At 65.2% G+C, this 16,723-nt stretch overlaps 3 protein-coding genes across 3 annotated transcripts; 2 read left to right on the top strand and 1 right to left on the bottom strand.

Moving 5' to 3' along the window:
• Positions 1 to 298: 298 nt before the first annotated feature.
• Positions 299 to 3,186, top strand: Q8F55_003818 (uncharacterized protein; the record flags this gene model as incomplete). The annotated part of the gene is made up of 7 exons (XM_069352347.1): positions 299 to 643; positions 718 to 751; positions 832 to 868; positions 933 to 1,006; positions 1,153 to 1,226; positions 1,272 to 2,423; positions 2,464 to 3,186. The coding sequence occupies 7 exons, from the start codon at positions 299 to 301 to the stop codon at positions 3,184 to 3,186; spliced, it is 2,439 nt and encodes an 812-aa protein (XP_069209765.1).
• A 1,189-nt stretch (positions 3,187 to 4,375) lies between these two features.
• Q8F55_003817 (uncharacterized protein) lies at positions 4,376 to 6,675 on the top strand (the record flags this gene model as incomplete). Its single annotated transcript, XM_069352346.1, has 3 exons — positions 4,376 to 5,088; positions 5,322 to 6,616; positions 6,665 to 6,675. The coding sequence occupies 3 exons, from the start codon at positions 4,376 to 4,378 to the stop codon at positions 6,673 to 6,675; spliced, it is 2,019 nt and encodes a 672-aa protein (XP_069209764.1).
• Positions 6,676 to 6,962: 287 nt separating this feature from the next.
• On the bottom strand, positions 6,963 to 12,463 carry Q8F55_003816 (uncharacterized protein; the record flags this gene model as incomplete). The annotated part of the gene is made up of 3 exons (XM_069352345.1): positions 6,963 to 11,548; positions 12,237 to 12,360; positions 12,425 to 12,463. 3 exons carry the CDS (start codon positions 12,461 to 12,463, stop codon positions 6,963 to 6,965), a joined length of 4,749 nt encoding a protein of 1,582 aa, XP_069209763.1.
• Between the last annotated feature and the right edge of the window lie 4,260 nt (positions 12,464 to 16,723).

The following is a 16,723-nucleotide window of genomic DNA, read 5'->3' as shown; positions in this document are numbered from 1 at the left end:
CGACGACTACGACGGCGACGACGACGACGGCACGAGCGCAGAGTCGCCTCTTCTAGTTCACCACCACCACCACCGCACTAAAGGAGAAAAGGACGTCACTCTTTACACTTCCCAACCCACTCCCACTCTTTCACTCTTACCCACCCACCCTTGTCCCCCAGCACCACTCGGAAAGCGCAGGGGAACGCACGCGCTATCCTTGTCCACCTCTACCACCCCCAGGCGACGCGGCAGACGGGCATCGGCAGCAGCAGCACGCATCCTCGACGGCCATCGTGCTCCCCCGCAACCACCCGCCATGCAGCAGCACCAGCCTACGCAGCCCTCACTCGTTGCATCCTTGCTCGCCGCTCTGCCGCCCGCAGGCAGCAACGGCGGCAGCAGCGCCAACAGCAGCAGCGAGGCCATCGAGCACAGGCCTTCCCCTGGGCAGGGCGCTGCACGCAGTCACGTCGACGTCGGCAAGAATGGTCCTAACGGTACCAGCGCCGGCAGCAGCGGCGCCCAGGACGAGCACGAGCACGAGCCGGCAGAGCCTCCAGCAGCCCTTTCACCCGTCGACGTTCGTGAAATGCTCAGTCACTGCGACGACGCGACCATGAGCTGGAGTCTGCAGTTCTGGGTCACGATTGCAGACCCTCTGGTACGTTCTGTCCTCCGACGGGGTTGGGTTATCATTACGCACGCGGTAGTACCTGCGCTAACGTACAACGGCAGACACACCACGTCTTCTTCGCATGTCCTGCATCAGGTACGTTGACCGACCGAGGAGGGGAGCTTCCCAGCCTCTGGCCTGCCTTTGGCGTTGGCTGTGCTGACTTTGTCTCCCAGGCCAATGCAGTTGGGAGCCCCCCGTCGGCGCATTTGTGTACGTCTTGTTTACATGCTTGAGCGCCTTGAAATGTGCAGGCGACGCGTGCTAATAAAGTTAGGGTGCCTCGCTCTCCCGACGGAGAATGGTGGGAGCTGGCAGACCCTTCCCGCAACAACCAGAGCTACTACTACAGTGAGTTCAGCCTGCACACGCGCGCGCGCGGCGCGGGTGGGCACCCTCCTCCACTTTTCCATCCATCCCGTCCCGCCGTCCACGCGATGCCGAGCTCGCCTGTCATTGTTGCGTTCTTGTCATTGACATCCACTCTCCTCATCCAGACACTCTTACAAGCGTAACTCAGTGGAACCGACCCGACGGCGACGCGTTTGTAATTCCCCTTGGGCTGATACAGGTACGCACCCCAATAACCCCGAATACACACTCATAAACCCCGCAGAGGAACGCTCTACCGGCACATAACGTTAGCAACTCGTCGGCGGATGACCAAAGCAACAGAACATCACCAGACAAGTTGAACGGCAGCCTTCTTCCATCAACCGCGCCGGGCGGGTCCAATACGTCGTCGGTGCGCTTTGCTCAGTCGCCAGTCGTGGCCGTGAATGCCCCCGACGACGAGTCGCCCGCCGGGTCTCACGAGCACATCATGGAGCGGGTCGCCAGCCGCGAGTTGCCTGCCGAGGGCTCCACTTTGCAGCAACCACCTCCGCCTCCTTCACATCTACCGCCAGTCGCCTCGGGATCGTCTCCGCTGCGTAACCAGGATGAGCGCGCAGGCGGCTGGTGGGACCGACGCAAGTCGCGCAAAGCGCGGCCAAGGATCATGGACATTAGCCCAGTTGTCGGCCACGCCGAGAGCAGCATCCCCCCTTCACCACCTCGCTCCCCCATCCCCATCGACGACGGCAGCGTCAACCTCACATTCCAGCCCGCATCACCCACCCAGGCCGCCTACGACACGCACACGTCGTTCAGCACCGACATGTTTGCCGACCGCTACTTTGCGACCAAGCGATCCGGCGTCTTGAGACAACGCCTTCCGCTAGAGCGCATCATGGAGTGGCAGCGCAACCCCATCTCGTCGCCATTGCTCGTCTTAAGCAAGTCGTCGGTTCAGGACGCCATCACCACGTTCAAGGTCATTCAGCATGTCATGGGCGAGCGCGACCGGCCAGTCGAGGCGGCAAGATCACTTTCGAGCCCCTCAATTACCCGATCAAAGGGCGCCGAAGCCGACACGTCTGAAACCAAGATGATCATTCTCGAGGAGATTCGCTGGATGCTCCAACTCGGCGTGGGGCGCACGGAAATGCGGGACGAGATTTATTGCCAGCTTATCAAACAGCTTACCCGCAATCCCGATCAGGACGCCACGGTCCTCGGCTTTCAACTTTTCTGTGTTTTCGTCCACGCCTTTGGGCCGTCCAAGAGCTTTGAGCCGTTTGTCCAGTCTTTCCTGGTGCGCAATGTCGAGCGGACCGACTATGGCATCGGTATCATGTCCAAGTTCTGCCTGGCGCGTCTGGACTCGTGGCTCAAGAACGGTGGTCGGGGTCGTGTGCTCACAGTGGCCGAGATTGAGCACGCATCGGTGAGTGTGGTGGATAGGGAGCTGTGCTGACGCTTGACAGGATGCCGCCTTCTACCCATCCGTGTACGGTCAGACGCTCGAGACGATCATGCAGCGCCAGGAGGGCGCGTACCCCGAACTTCGGATCCCCATCATCCTGCCATTCCTTGCAGACGGCATTCTCGCGCTCGGCGGTACCGAGGCCGAGGGCATCTTCCGCGTCCCCGGCGACCAGGACGCCATTGCCGATCTCAAGGCGCGCATCGATCGTGGACACTACCAGCTGGGCGGCATTGACGACCCACATGTGACGGGCTCGCTGTTCAAGATGTGGCTGCGTGAGCTGGACGAGCCGCTCGTGCCGACCAAGCAGTACAACGCGGCGTTGGAAGCGTCCAAGGACGTCGACCAGACGATCATCTTCTTGAAGAAGCTGCCCGACCACAACCGGCGAGTGTTGCTGTTCGTCATCAGCTTCATGCAGCACTTCCTGGACCCGGCCGTTGTCGCCGTGACCAAGATGACGCCGTCCAACCTGGCGTTGGTACTGGCCCCCAACATCTTGCGGACGACGAGCGAGGAGCTGTCGACTGTGTACAACAACACGTCGTTTGAGTGCCGGTTCGTGTTGAACCTGCTGCTGCACCTCGACCCACCATCGGTCGACCCCGAGTACGTGCCAATGCACGGCGGAGGGGAGCGGTCCTCGCTCGACGAGTCGGACCAGGACGACGACGAGTTTCACGAGAGCCACGCCGGCGACCCGGTCGAGGACCAGCAGTAGACGACGCTAGCGACCGCATCGATGAACAGCAGTAGACGACGCTTAATGAGCGACATCACCGGCGTTGGCGGACGACGCGGTGAACGCTATCTTGGGTTTTGCCTTGGACACTATGTGCAGATGTGCGCGCCGTGCTGCAGCATCCTCCGTGCTGCACCATCCTCCTCCCTGCACCTACCTCCCTCCCCCTGCTCCCCACGCCCCACGCACTCTTTGCCTACCGACACACTCAATGACATGTTACGATATAGGTACGGACCGAGTCAATGGACCGATGCCATGCATGCAGTTATGTATAGTACGGGGCGGGGGGGTGGGTTGTGGGATGTGGGATGGGCCGGTGCGGGTTCCTCGACGCGTGCTGGGTGTAGGTTGTGTCGGTTTGACGGTTTGAGACGACGGCGTTGGTACGGCCGAGCCTAGGCCAGGCGCGTGGTGGAACGTCGGACGTGATGGCGAGCGCGGCGAGGAGCACGCGTCGTCTCTGGCTGCCCGTCTCGCGGACACAGAGTTTGTGGTGACGAGAATGTGACCTGGTGGGGCCGAGACATAGGGCGGCGTTTCAGACGCGCCGGGGGTGTGTGTCGCGGCGCGGCGTCGGGCGGACTGGCAGCGCACCGAGCGTGAAGCACGCCGAGCCCAGCGCAGCCCCCTGAAACTGCACTCTGGCCCACTGTCCCAGCCTGGCCGGCGCGGCGGTCCATCTCACAGACTGGCCCGGCTCGACGCTCGCGGCCGCCTGGGGGCCAGGGGAAAATGTGCGTTTCAGCCGTGCTCGCCAGGCCCGTTGGACAGACGTGGGTGACGGCATGGGCGCGCACGATCGGGTCGTTGGTGGCAGTTGGGCTGTGGCCTCAGGGCTGGGTGGCCGCCGTCACGACCCGCCCAGCAGGTGGCGGCGGCACTAGGCGACCCGTTGGGTTGGGTTGTGAGGCAGGCAGGCATGCAGGTGCAGGTGAGCAAGTAGCTCGGCGTCGCTCGCGTTTGTGCGTCGCTGCGGTCGTCGCGAGAAACAACACTGGGTCGTCGTCTCGTCTTGTCTCGTCCCGTTTCGTCTCGCCTCGTCGTCTTCGCCTCACACTCGTTATACACGCTCCTTTCTTCTCCTTCTCGGCCTCGCCTCGCCTCGCCTCCGCCTTTGACCAGGCAACTTTACAGAACTCGCTACACGAGGGCAAACGACTCCAGGATGCAGGTCCAGCTTGGATCGAGGTGGGTGGTGCTCGCGGACGCGCTGACCCCCAGCTCATCGCAGCTCCGCTACGCCCCGTGCCGCGGCTGCGACCCCGGCACGGGGTTCGCGTCCTACCTCGACTTTTACGCGCGCGACGCCAACGGCACGGACGCGGGCATGGTGACGACGGGGAGCGGCAGCGTCGGGCTCAACTTTACGGGGACGGGCGTGGCCTTTGCCCTCGGCTTTGTCGGGCCCGGCGGCGCGGCGGAGAACGGGTGGGCGACGAACCTGCTCGTCAACGGGAGCGCGCCGCCGCCCGGCGCGAACACGACGGGCACCAGCGTCGCCGGGCTCCCGCTCGGCCGGCACGAGGTGACCCTCGCCTTTAGCCAGGCCCACGCGAACAGCTCCAACCCCGTCACGGTGCACCACGTCACCGGGACGCTTGGGCAGGTGGCCGGCGCGGCCGCGGCCAACGCCACGATCGACGACAGCTGGTGGCGCAACGGCAGTTTGTGGATCTCGGGCGGGTGGAACATGGTCGAGGGGGGGCAGGCAGGCCAGAGCAACTACATCAACGCGACAGAGTACGAGGTGGAGCTGGGGACCGTGGGCAACGACTACAACGCGAGCGTGTCGTGGACGACTGAGCCGCGCGCGTGGAACGCGGTCAGGTGGAACGGGAGCGCCGTGTGGGTGTATGGGATTACGGGGGGGGATGCTGGGTGAGTCGTGAGCGAGCGCAGCGAGCGAGCGGGCGGGGGTATGGGCGGGGCCATCGTCGCGTGAGCAGCGCAGCATAGCGTGAGCGTGAGCAGTGCTGCATCGAGGCAGTCACCTGCTACCTCTTCCGCCAGCGACCGCGGCGACCCCGCGGCTGTCGTCATGGCCCGACGTGACCAGGCACGGCGCGTCGCACCCTCCCCCCGGCCATATGCCACAACCACTGACCGCGCAGCACATTCCAAGTCGCGCTCGACAACGTCACGCAGGGCGTGTTCGACGCGTCCGGCGGCCCGAGGGTCTACGACAGCGTGCTCTTCCACACCGCGGGGCTGGCTGAGGGCCCACACGAGGTGGTCCTCACCAACGTCGCCGGCCGGCTGAGCTTCGACCGGCTCGTCGCCGCGAGCGGGCTGGAGCCGGTAGCGGCGGCGCCAGCGGCGCCCTCGAGCTCGGCGACCGCCCTCCTCACGGCCAGCGACGGCCCTCCCCCTCCCCCCGCGCCCGCCACGAGCGCAGCCAGCTCCGCCCCCGCCGACCCATACGCCGGCTGGACAGACACCGAGCCGGCGCGCATCAGCTCCGGGGCGATCGCCGGCATCGTCATCGGCGTGCTCCTCCTCCTCGGCGCGGCGCTCGCCCTCCTCCTCTACCGCCGCCGGCGGGACCGCTCCAGCCGGCAGGGGTGGGACGAAGACCGGCCGTGGCACAAGCGCCTGTTCGCCGAGGACAAGGGCTGGCGCTTCGTCCACCTCGACGGCGGGGCGCCGGTGCAGGCCGCCCCCCCGAGGGACAAGGACGCGCTGCATATTTCCAGCTCGAGCTTTGGCAGCGCCGCGGGGCACCTCGCCAGCCTCCCGCCCTCGCCGCGGCGCAGCATCGCGGGCTTCTTCCGGGCCAAGAGCGTGCGCCGCCCCGCCGAGGCGCCGCTCCCCCCGCTGCCGCGCGGCGCGAGCGCCAGCCCCGGCTCGGACGGCAGCGCCGACGTCGACGAGGAGTATAGCGGCGCGCGCGACGGCTCGCCCAACCCGCTCTTTGCGGCCCTGGGCGGGCAGCACAGCCCGCTCACGCAGCTGCAGCGCAGCTTCTCGCGCTCGTCTGGCGGGCGGGCGCCGCCGCCGCCCGCGATAAAGGTGGCGCGCAGCGCGACGCCCGACGAGTCCGACTTCGGCGTGCTCGACCTGCGCGAGCACGCGCCGGCCACGCGCCCGAGCTACACCAAGGCCCGCGACTCGGCGTACAACGCCAGTATCCGCGAAAGCGCGTACAGCAACCACCGGAACCGGCTCACGACGCACACCGCCACGTCCGGGCCCGTCGGCGTGCGCGAGTGGTACGACTGGTTCGGGCTCAGCACGTACGGCGATCGCGCGAGCAGGCAGACGGCGCGCCGCGCACCCGACGAGAAGGAGGACCGCGAGTCCTGGGTCGTCGTTGACGGCGCGCAGGCGCCCGTGTCCTACGTCCCGCCCGTCGAGGCGCAGCGCAGCCCGCGTAGGAGATACTTTGACAAGCCGTCCTTCCTCCATAGTAAGTGGGCCGCTACCGGCAGAGAGCACAGCTGACACCGCTCTGCAGGATTCGGATGATGAGATTGTAGCCCGTTTCGCTGCCCGATCGAGTGTATCAGTATCGCCCTTTTGTAAACTAGCTAGCTTCGCGTTCGCCCAGTGCCCCAGCCCCCGCCCCCCGCACCACGCGGCATGCATGCATGGACACGATCACGGCAATCTACTAAATGCTACGGTGTGCTATGGTGCTACGGTGCGAGTCGGTCGTGCCAGAGAGACGACAATGAAGGATGTGTAGAGCCGAGACCCGTGGGAAATGCAGAACGAACAGGGATGAGTGTGGATGAGGTGTGGAGCCAGTTAGCTTAGCGCTTGACAGCTCCCCGGCGCAGAGGCTTGATCTTGCGCCCGCCAGGCGACCCCGGCGCATTGTCCGCACCAAGGCCCATGCTGAAGCCGCTGCCGTCGGCGGCCGCAGGCGCAGGCGAGCCGAACCGCACAGGCGCCGACGTTGGTGTCGTCGGCGCGCCGCCAAACTGGAATGGCTGGGCCGCGGGTGCAGCAGCAGCCGGAGCGCTCGAGCCAAACGAGAACCCACCAGCGGCTGGGGCGGCTGGTGTGCTGCTCGCGTTGTTGGGCGCGCCAAATGCGAACGACGGCCCGGTTGGCGTGGCTGGAGACGCGCCGGGTGCAGGCGAAGCCGCACCGCTGCCAAAGGAGAACGGAGCGGCGGCCCCAGACGCAGGCGCGGCAGAGCCGAACGCCGAGCCGTTGCTGCCACCGCCAAAGCCAGACCCCGTGCCAAAGCCGGAGCCCGTTCCGAAGCCGTTGGATGTGCTGGCGGGGGTCGACGCCGGCGCGGTCGAGCCAAAGCCAGACGACGCGTTGTTGGACCCTCCGAACGAGAAGCCGGACGAGGCGGGAGCCGCAGTCGTAGCCGCTGGCGTAGAACCAAAGCCAGTGGCAGCGGGAGTCGAGCTGCCGAACGAGAACCCAGTACCAGAGCCAAAGCCGGTCGATGCGGCCGCAGGAGTCGAGGCAGAGGGAGCACCAAAGCCAGACGAGGCGGCCGGAGTCGCGGCCGAGCCAGCTCCAAAGCCAAAGCCAGTCGAAGCAGGTGCAGCGGGGGTGGTCGTAGCGCTGCTGCTACCAAAGGAGAACGCAGGCTTGTCGGCAGCGGAAGCCGGAGCCGACGAGCCAAAGCCAAAGCCAGTCGCCGACGCGGGAGAGCTCTCCTTCTCCGGAGACTTGGCCTTGCCGAAGCCAAAGCCGCCAGCGCCACTGCCAAACGACGAGGTAGACACAGCCGGTGCAGCTGGCTTAGCAGCCGAGCCGTTGGCCGCACCAAAGCCACCAAACGTAGTCGCCGGCTTGTCGGCAGCTGGGGCAGAGGATGCGCCAAAGCTGAACGGCTTGGGAGCCTCGGCAGGCTTGTCAGCGGCGGGCGCTGCAGACGGCGTGCCAAAGCTGAACGGCTTGGAGGGCTCGCTGGCAGCCGGGGCCGCAGCAGAAGGCGCGCCAAAGCTGAAACCAGCCGCCTTCGCAGGCTCAGCGGGCCTGGCCGCAGCTGGACCGCCAAAGCTGAACGGGGCGGCGGCCGCCTTGGGCTCGGCCGCTGGGGTAGCAGCCGGGGCACCAAAGCTGAACCCAGCCTTGGGCGCGGCGTCGGGCTTGCTGGCCTCGGTCGACGAAGTCGGCGCACCGAACGAGAACGGCGCCTTGGGCGCCTCGGAAGGCTTGTCGGCGGCAGGCGTGGTCGAGCCAAAGCTGAAAGCAGGCTTGTCAGCAGCGGGAGCGTCGGCCTTGGCCTCTGGGGCAGGCGTCGAGCTGGGTGAGCCGAACGAAAAGGTCGAGACGACAGGCTTTGTCTGTTCGGCCGTCTTGGGCTTGATGCCAAAGTCGAACGCGATGGGTGCTGCGGTCACGGGCGGGGTCGCCGCAGGCGTAGCCGCAGCCGAGCTGCCAAAGAAGTTGGGCACGGCGCCGCCAGCCTCAGGCGAGGGCGGCTTGCCGAGGCCAAGGGACGTCGCAGGCTTGGAGCTGGAAGGAGCAGAGAAGAATGTCGACGCAGGCGGTTTGGCAGTCGGTGTCGTCGAGCCGGTTGGTGTTAAAGACGCGACCGGGGTGTGGGCCGACAGCGAGAAGAACCCAGTGTCCGCAGGAGGCTCCTTCGGCGGCGCACTAGGGATGGCAGGGGCGGCCTTCTGGCTCTGAGGCGAGTCGGGCTCAGCGACGACCGAGTTGGTAGCCAGCGGCGACGACGCGCGGGGGCGGGTCGAGATGCCAGTGCCGAGGCGGTTGATGGAGCCGCGACCAGCGTTGGAGGCTGGGAGGGAGAGCGAGTTTGACTGCTGCTGCGACGAGGCAGGCGCCGGAGTCCCGATGCGCGAGGACAGCAGCGGGGTCGTGCCGGTCGACGGCGCAGCGGGCTCGGAGGCCTTGGGCTTGTCCGCAGTTGTGCTGCCAAACAGGGGCATCGAGATGCCAGAGAACGACAGCGGGATCTTGGCGGCAGCCTCGAGCTCGTCCATGTCCGGAAGGTCCTCCTCCCGGGCGGAGAAGCGACCGCTGGCGCCAGATGTCGTCGGTGTCGTGGCTCGCGACGAGTTGTAGCTCGCCGCGCCCTGGTGGGAGCGGTGCTTGCGCTCGGCTCCAGCACGAAGAGAGGAGCGCACGCGGGGGCCATCGTTGTCGTCGCGGACCTGGTAACCGGTTGACGACGCGACTGGCGCCGCCGGCGCAGACGTAGAGACACTTGGCGAAGCGTTGTGCGTGACAATTTCGGGGATGGCAACAGCTGCAGCAGGAGGTGAAGGCGTGCGCTGGCGCTCTGGCAGTGGCGACGTCTTCTTGCGGCGTACGCTGCGGAGTGCGCGCGGTGTTGGTTCGGGGGTAGGCGACTTGACATTCTTCTTGGTGCGTGTGCTGCGACGAACCTTGGGCGTCTCGTGCATCTCTTCGTCCTCCTCGGGAATAGGCGACCTCGTTCTAACCTTGTTGCGGGCCGAACGGCGGGGAGCAGTCGAGGAGGCAGCCGAAGACACTGACATTGCGTCGTCGCTCAGGTAGCTGGTCGACCTGCTGCTGCGTCGCGAACTGCGGTGTGATGCGGCATCAACCTCCATATCACTGGCCTCAGACGCGGCTGCCTCCCGCTCAGCTTGTCGCTCCTCACGGCGGCGCTCGCGGGCCGCAGTGTCGATCGCCCTGCGGCGGCCGTAGGGCGAGATTAACGACTTGTCGTCGACGACCCAGTTGGATGTGCCTGCGCCGGCACGACGCTTGGCCTTGGCCTCGGCCTGAGCAGCGACGAGCGGCACGGCAATAGCCTTGCGGAGCTGCCGAGACGAAGCACCGATCAAAGACGCAGGCAAGCCGTTGATGGGCTGCTCGCTGCTGTGTCCGCCTCTGGCCGACTCGAGGGCGAAGAGGATTCTCTCAGCGTCGTTCTTGAGCGTGGGCTTGGGCACGTCGGCAGTCAGGTCGCTCTCGCGCACGAAGCCCCGGTCACCATCCCAGACCATATTGCCCTTGCGAATGGGCGGCAAGGCAGCGGCCAAGGAGGTGGCGCCGAAGGAAGGGAAATCGGAGAGGCGGCGGCTGGACGTCGAGGCAGGTAACAAGGTCGAGCGACGGGCAGCACGGCTTCCCCATCCATCTCCGACATTTGAGCGGTCGTCCTCGTCAAGGTCCTGCAGGTCGCGGGCACCGAACTGCATCGAGCTGCTGGGCCGCAGAGACGAGCGCGGACGCACCGAGTTTCCACGCAGCGACGGGGTGCGGTCAATCGAGCCGGCCTCGGAAGGCGCAAGGCTCGCCTCGCCTGCCAAGCTGTTCATCGTTGCGGAGCGGGCGAGCAGCGACGAGCGCGGGGCCGGTGCGGGCGACGGACGCGAGCGGAATGGCGAGTTGGACTGCAGGACGACGTCGCGTGCATCGGGGCGAGCAACGCCACCGATTGACGCTCTCCCTGCTGCCGGGTACGTGCGTTCCTTCCACGGGCTCCAAGATTCTGTGTCGAGGCGGTTCGATACGGTGCTCGAGCGGGAGATGCCGCGCGCGGGTGGTGGGGGAAGGCGTTGGGGTTCGTCTTCCTGCTCGTCCGCAAGCGACGCGAGGTCCAAGCGGCGGGAACGCGTGAGTGGTCCACCGCTTCGTGCGCCGGCGCCAGAGATGGTGCCGGAGCGACGCAGACCGCCACCGCGGGGCGAAGATGGGGCGAGCAGGCCGGCGGGAGGGTCGAGGTAGGGCATGGACGCCGACGCAGGGAGGCTGGGCCTGCCCGACCGGGCAGTCAGGCTGACATTTGGCGGCAGGGAGGGGAGGGCCATCGCGTCCGACGCGCGGGCGGTGCGGAGGAGCGAGTCGCGAGTGGGTGGCGGGCCGGGCTCGTAGGGGTTACGCTCGCGGTCGGGCGAGGATCGGCGTGCGCGTTTGGCGGCGCGGCGCTCGGACGGCGAGGGGATGTGGTCGTCGAGATCGTCGCCAAACGGCGAGGCGTTGCGCTTGGCGCCGCCGGCTGCCTGTGGTGCCGGCGCGCGCGTCGGCGTCGCGAGCCATTGGAGCGGGCGGGAGAAGAGGCTCTTGATACCCGAGAAGAGGGAGCCCTCCGAGCCCGACCTAGGGAGCTGCGAGGTGCTGGCTGAGAGCGCGGCCGCGCGCGTCGTCCGCGTGCGCGTGGGCGACGCCCGGCGGGTGGCAAAGGCTGGGTGTCCGTTGCCGTTTGCCACTGGGGAAGCGTCTGCGGGGCGGCTGTACGGCCTTGACACTGAGTGAAGGCGCGGCGAGTCGCGGTCGCGGTGTGCGCCGGGGAGGGCTCGCGGCGTGCCAAACACGTTGGCCATTGTCGGGCTCGCGGGGTTGGGTGATGGGGTCGAAGAGGAGAGTGCGTCGCCAGTGCTTGGCCAGGTCGACGAGTCGTCACTGCGCTGGGCAAAGTCTGATGGCGGTACTAGGCGGCAATGGTGGCCAAACAGTGGGTAAACAAGTCTGGCGAAAAAGTTGTAGAATCGGCGGTTGGACTACGGGTCGTCCGAGGTGTATGTTTTGGTCGTGTCGGTGCGGGATGTCGAGCGGGGTATCTTTTGTCGAGAGAATCAGGCTGCCTTGACCCGCCGCATTGCCCTCGTACAGAGTTGTACAAAGAAGGGATAGACGACGACGAGGGAGAAAGGGAAAGGGTGTGACGACGAGTGGAGACCGACTTGGCTTGATGATGGAGTGGTCGTAATGCTGCAGGCTGGCTGGGTGCTGGCTGGGTGGAGACTGGCACGCTCCCCGCCTTACACGCGGTGAATTTAAAATAATCATTTATTTGTTATTTATCCCAAATGCAAGAAGTGGCACCAATCAGTCAAGGCACGTAGCAAAGGCCAGACGTCCCGTCCTCATGCTACCATGACAACCGCCACCAAGTCATCTGACAATGTCGTCGCTCCACAGTCGACATCTCCATAAGGTATGCACTAGATGGCATGCAATCGGCAGCGGGACGTAACAGGAACAAAAATATGCAAACAGGAACGTCAAAGGGCACCACAAATGGCCAGACAGACATGGTCTTACATTCTCTTTCTCAATCGCTGTTGGCATCCCGTTTTACGGCTGTGGAGCTGGAGCACCACGAGAGTACAACGCACCGTCACTCCCGTCGGTGAGTTGCCAGCCAAGATCTACAAGGTCGCGACCAATGCTTTCAAGGAAGGCATCGCGCATGTTGCTCGGTGCCTCAAAGTAAGTTGAGACGAGCGTGCGGAGATTGTTCTGCCTAGTCAGCATCGGAGTCGCCACCATCAACAGCAAACGCCGCGCTTTAAGAAGCACTCACTTTGACATTCTCGACAAAACCTCTGGCATTTTCCTCCATGTTGGGGTCCAATCCCTCAAACCCATTGGCATGCAGACGTGCCCACGGGAGATCCGCCCGGCTGGCAGGCAGAGGCGGCTCGTTACCGCGTGGCGCAAGGATGACTTGCGGGGTGGGGTTCGACAGACGTGCAGGAGGACGCGGCTCTTGCGGTACGTATGGAGGCCCAGGTGGGAAGGCCACTGGAACGACATCCACATAGCTAAGGCTAGGCGCCGAGGAAGGGCGGTGACCAGCAGGAAGAGCCGTTTGAGGGCCAGGCGCTGCTCCATGATGAGGAGCTGGAACCGCTGTCATCGGGGGCGGTGCGACGTCTCTTCGCGAAGGTCCTGGGGCTGCAGGCGCGGCCGGTGCAGGCAGTGCTCTTGGATGAGAAGATTGAGCTCCATGGCCCCCTGGGCCATAAGGCGAGCCTCGCACCGCAGGAAACGGCCACTCCGAGCCCTCTGAACGCGGGCGGGGCGAATACTGTACAGGTGGCGCCTCGGGGTGATACGGGGATGGTCTTGGCCGATGAACCGGATCGGCCGATAAAGGAGGCGTAAATTGGGCAGGGTTGGGAGGGTGGTACGCGTATTGCTGCGGGTAGCCAGCTGGGTATGCCGTTGTAGGTTGATGATAGGGCTGCGCATATGACCCATTCTGAGGCGGCGCATAGTTGTGGTGCCGACCGTTCGGAGCGCGTGGATCGTGGTCACGTTCAACCTGAGAGTCCCGTGCCTCTCGAATGTTTCGCGAGTCGGGCCTGATGAACTCGGAATGACCTCGAGGGTCGAAAGCGTCCCGATCACGAACAAGTCGCGGATCTGGGTGCTCGCGATAGTCCCACGCCTCTCGCTGTTCCGGTGTACTCAGGCCGCGCTCCCAGTGCTCGTTGCGTCGCCTGGAGCCATCCTCAAACTCGCGAGGATTACGAGGATCACCTGCACTTTGGTGGTACCGCGCACCGTGGTCATACCCTTCTCGAGGGGCACGATCTCTTGAGAGATCCCTCCCGTTGCCGCGATACGATCGGTCCTCGCGATCGCGCTCATGGCTGACATCATTGCCGTTCCAGAACTGCCCACGCTCTTCAATGATGACAACATCATCATCCCTGGCGCGCTTTTGCTGCTTGGTCGGGAGCTCCCGAGGTCCACGCTCTTTGGGACCTTCTTCGTGGTCGGGACGGCGGCCTTCGGAAACGCGACGGGCTGAGCCACCGTCCTCGCTGGGACGAGGGCGATTCGCTTTCGGCTCAGGGTTGCGCTCCAGGTCGCGGGCAGCCTTTCTGGCGTCGCGCTCTTCACGTTCGCGTCGCTTTTCGTTCGCTTCAATGATGAACCTAGCCTCGTCCGACACAGCGGGCAGTTTGCGTGGAACTGTTTGGATCGCTGTAACCGATTCGCGCGCAGTTGCGGGTCCCTTTTCCTGTCGAGGCACGGGCTCTTGACGCGGCAACGGCGTGTCGTCAACCTCCATCGGACGGTCCCGTCCATCGCTCTCCGGGGGCGACGGATAAGCAGGACCTGCTACAGCCCGAACAGCTTTCGGCTTCCCAACCGTAAACTCGTCCAGAGTCCGCTGATTGGGCGGAGCAGTGGAGCGAGGTCTGGAAGAACTTGCCCGTGAAGACTCTGGGGCCGTCATGCGAGGGGTTGGGGTTGTAGTCCCAGGAGCGTTGCTGGGGCTTGCACGTGGCGAGTCGTCCCTGCTGACGCTCTGCTTTCCTCGGGCTGCGCCTGGGATGGGGGCCGGCGCAATCGCCGCCGGACTGGAACGCCCGTTGCTCTTCGTACCGTTGCCGAGTTGCTTGAGAGGAGCCGGTGCAATCTTGGGTAGCTTGCTCCGGGGCCCTGCTGTTGCTGGGGTCGGCGTGCCGGGATGGCCCGAAGCAATGTCCCGGGCATGCTGGACCGGCACACTAGCAGGGCTGTCGACTCCGTTTATCAGAGTCGGGGTCGAGGCGCTCGTCACAACCACGGGCCCCGGGTCCGAACGCCGTGGCACTCGTGTTTCTGTGCGCTGGGGCGGGTTCGGAGTCGGTTCATCGGGTGTGCTCAGTGCAGGCGCCCGTGAGATATTGCGAGAAGTAGCAGCCGGTTTGGGGCGCTTGCCAGATGGCGGCGGAGACCCGCTTGTGCTGAGGCGTCGCTTTGACAGAAGACTCGCGCGAGGCCTGCCCCGCTTGGCACCTTCCTTGCCAGAGGTCGAGCGTGCACCTGGAGCAGGCTGGGCAGGTTCTGGGTCCTGGTCGGCAGCAGGTGATGTCGTTTCTCGGGCTGGTTTGTTTACGTGTATGGTGCGAGCGTGGGAATGGAGGCGAGGAGAAGCATCGTCAGCACTGACCTTCATCTTGGGAAACAACTCACCAGAGCCGCTTGTGGTGTCTCTTGTCTGCTGCACCGACGCTGACGACCGCCGACGGCCGTTCGTCTGGGCTTCAACTTCGGCGGGCTCCTCTGCCAGCGACATGTCAATATCCGCCGCCTCTGCCGGGCTGCTTGGGACAGCGTCTGCGGTCTCGACGGCCGCATCGCCGTCGGGGGATGCATCGCCAGCTCCGCCCGCTGGCCGGGCTTCTTCAGCCTGGTCAGGTGGTGCTGCGTCTGGCTGGGGTTCAGGTTGTGGCTGAGGACGAGTTCGTGGTCGGCCACGGGGACGTGGTGGTGCACCGGGTAGGCGTTCCGGTTCGGGGCTTGGTGATCGGACAATCTTGTTGCCGTACTCGTCGATAATTTCGACTGCCCAGCCCTTCCAACCGCGGCGTTTTTGCTTCTTCTTCGGTTGCTGGTCATCGTCTGCGGCAGCACCATTGGGAGCATTGCTGGGACCGGCGGCTGACGACGACGCGACAGACGGAGCCGCGCCGACAGAGCTGGACCTATCGGCAGAGGGAGCTGCCGGGTCGCTTTTCGGCGTTTCACCGCGCTTTGGCGTGTCGCGCCTTGGTGTTTCGCGCCTCGGAGTGTCGCGCCTCGGGGTATCACGCCTGGAAGTCTCGCGGAGTGCCGTGTCGTGTTTTGGCGTCTCTCGTTTTGCTGGGTCTCTTCGAGGCGCATCTCGAGTAGGTGTGTCGGCAGTTGCGGTGCTCTGCAGATCTCGTCGGGGAACCGCCGGGGGGGCTGCAGGTGAAGGCGCTGCCGCAGCCGGTGCGGTAGCGACTGTGCTGAGCGACGATGAACTCCCTACACTCTGCCTGGGACGCATAGGTGCTGCAGGGTTGCGACTCGTCGGTGTCGAGACGGACGGGATGGACGAAGAAGCCTTGTGTGGGAAGGTCGGCGACGCGGCGGCCGTAGAGGGGGGGGATGCGGCGGCAGCGGCGGCGGTCCCTGCCGATGCGGTTACGTGCAGATGCGGCTGCAGTGGGACCTTGGACCTGCTCGCGTTGCCGCTGCTGCTGTTTGAAGACACTGCGCTGGCAATGCTGGGGCTTGCGCTGCCATTTGTGGGTGCTGATGGAGGCGCGACGCGTGATGCGGAAGTGGAGGCGGTTGATGCGGATGAAGCCGGTGCGAGTGATGGAGCCGTGTGTGTCGATGATGATGAGGGTGGGGGCGGTGGGGGCAGTGATGTTTGCGAGGGGCGTGCACGCGGGGTCGAGGCCGATGGGGAAGGCGACGACGCGGATGATGTTGACGGGGCTGCCGTTGCGCGTGCAGCTACCATTGCTGCAGTAGTCCAGCGCGGTGCTGCACCTGCTGCGCGCGACGACTGCGATGCAGCGCCTGTCGGCGTCCCGCTCATCCGTGGTTGCAGACTTGACGGCTACGCGTGTTGGAGTGTGTGGGTATGATGATGGTGTAGTGGGTTGTTGACAAGAGTTGGATCAAATGTTTATGAATGTATTGGAATGGTCGATTAAGGGGGGGAGGCGACGCGCCGGTTGCAAATGTGGATTGGGTGGTTGTGGTGATGGTGGTGGGTGGGTGGGTGGGTGGGTTGGATGCACCCGCGTTTGTGGTGGAGGTGTGCGGTGTGGTGGGTGGGTGTGGTTTGGTGGTGTGCGGTGCGAGTGGGTCTTGGTGGGTGGGTGTTGGGTGGTGGTTGGTGGTGTTGGTGGCCCTGGTGGTGGCCGTCGTCGTCGTCGTCGTTGTTGGTGGTGGTGGTGGATGTGTTGGTGCGACGGCGAACTCGGCGAACTCGATGGTTGATTGGTCAAAGGGGAGTGTGACGTGACGCCTCGTTGCTCTCTCTGCACCACTCTAGTCACGGCGGCGGCGGCGGCGGCGGCGTTGCGCAGACTTGGGTGGAATGGGTTAGGGTCGTAGGTCGGCT

This window comes from Vanrija albida, assembly GCF_041260175.1.
Source record: "Vanrija albida strain AlHP1 chromosome Unknown contig_3, whole genome shotgun sequence".
NCBI lineage: Eukaryota > Fungi > Basidiomycota > Tremellomycetes > Trichosporonales > Trichosporonaceae > Vanrija > Vanrija albida.
The sequence above is the reverse complement of the archived record's forward strand: the minus strand, read 5'-3'. Positions and strand labels throughout refer to the sequence as shown.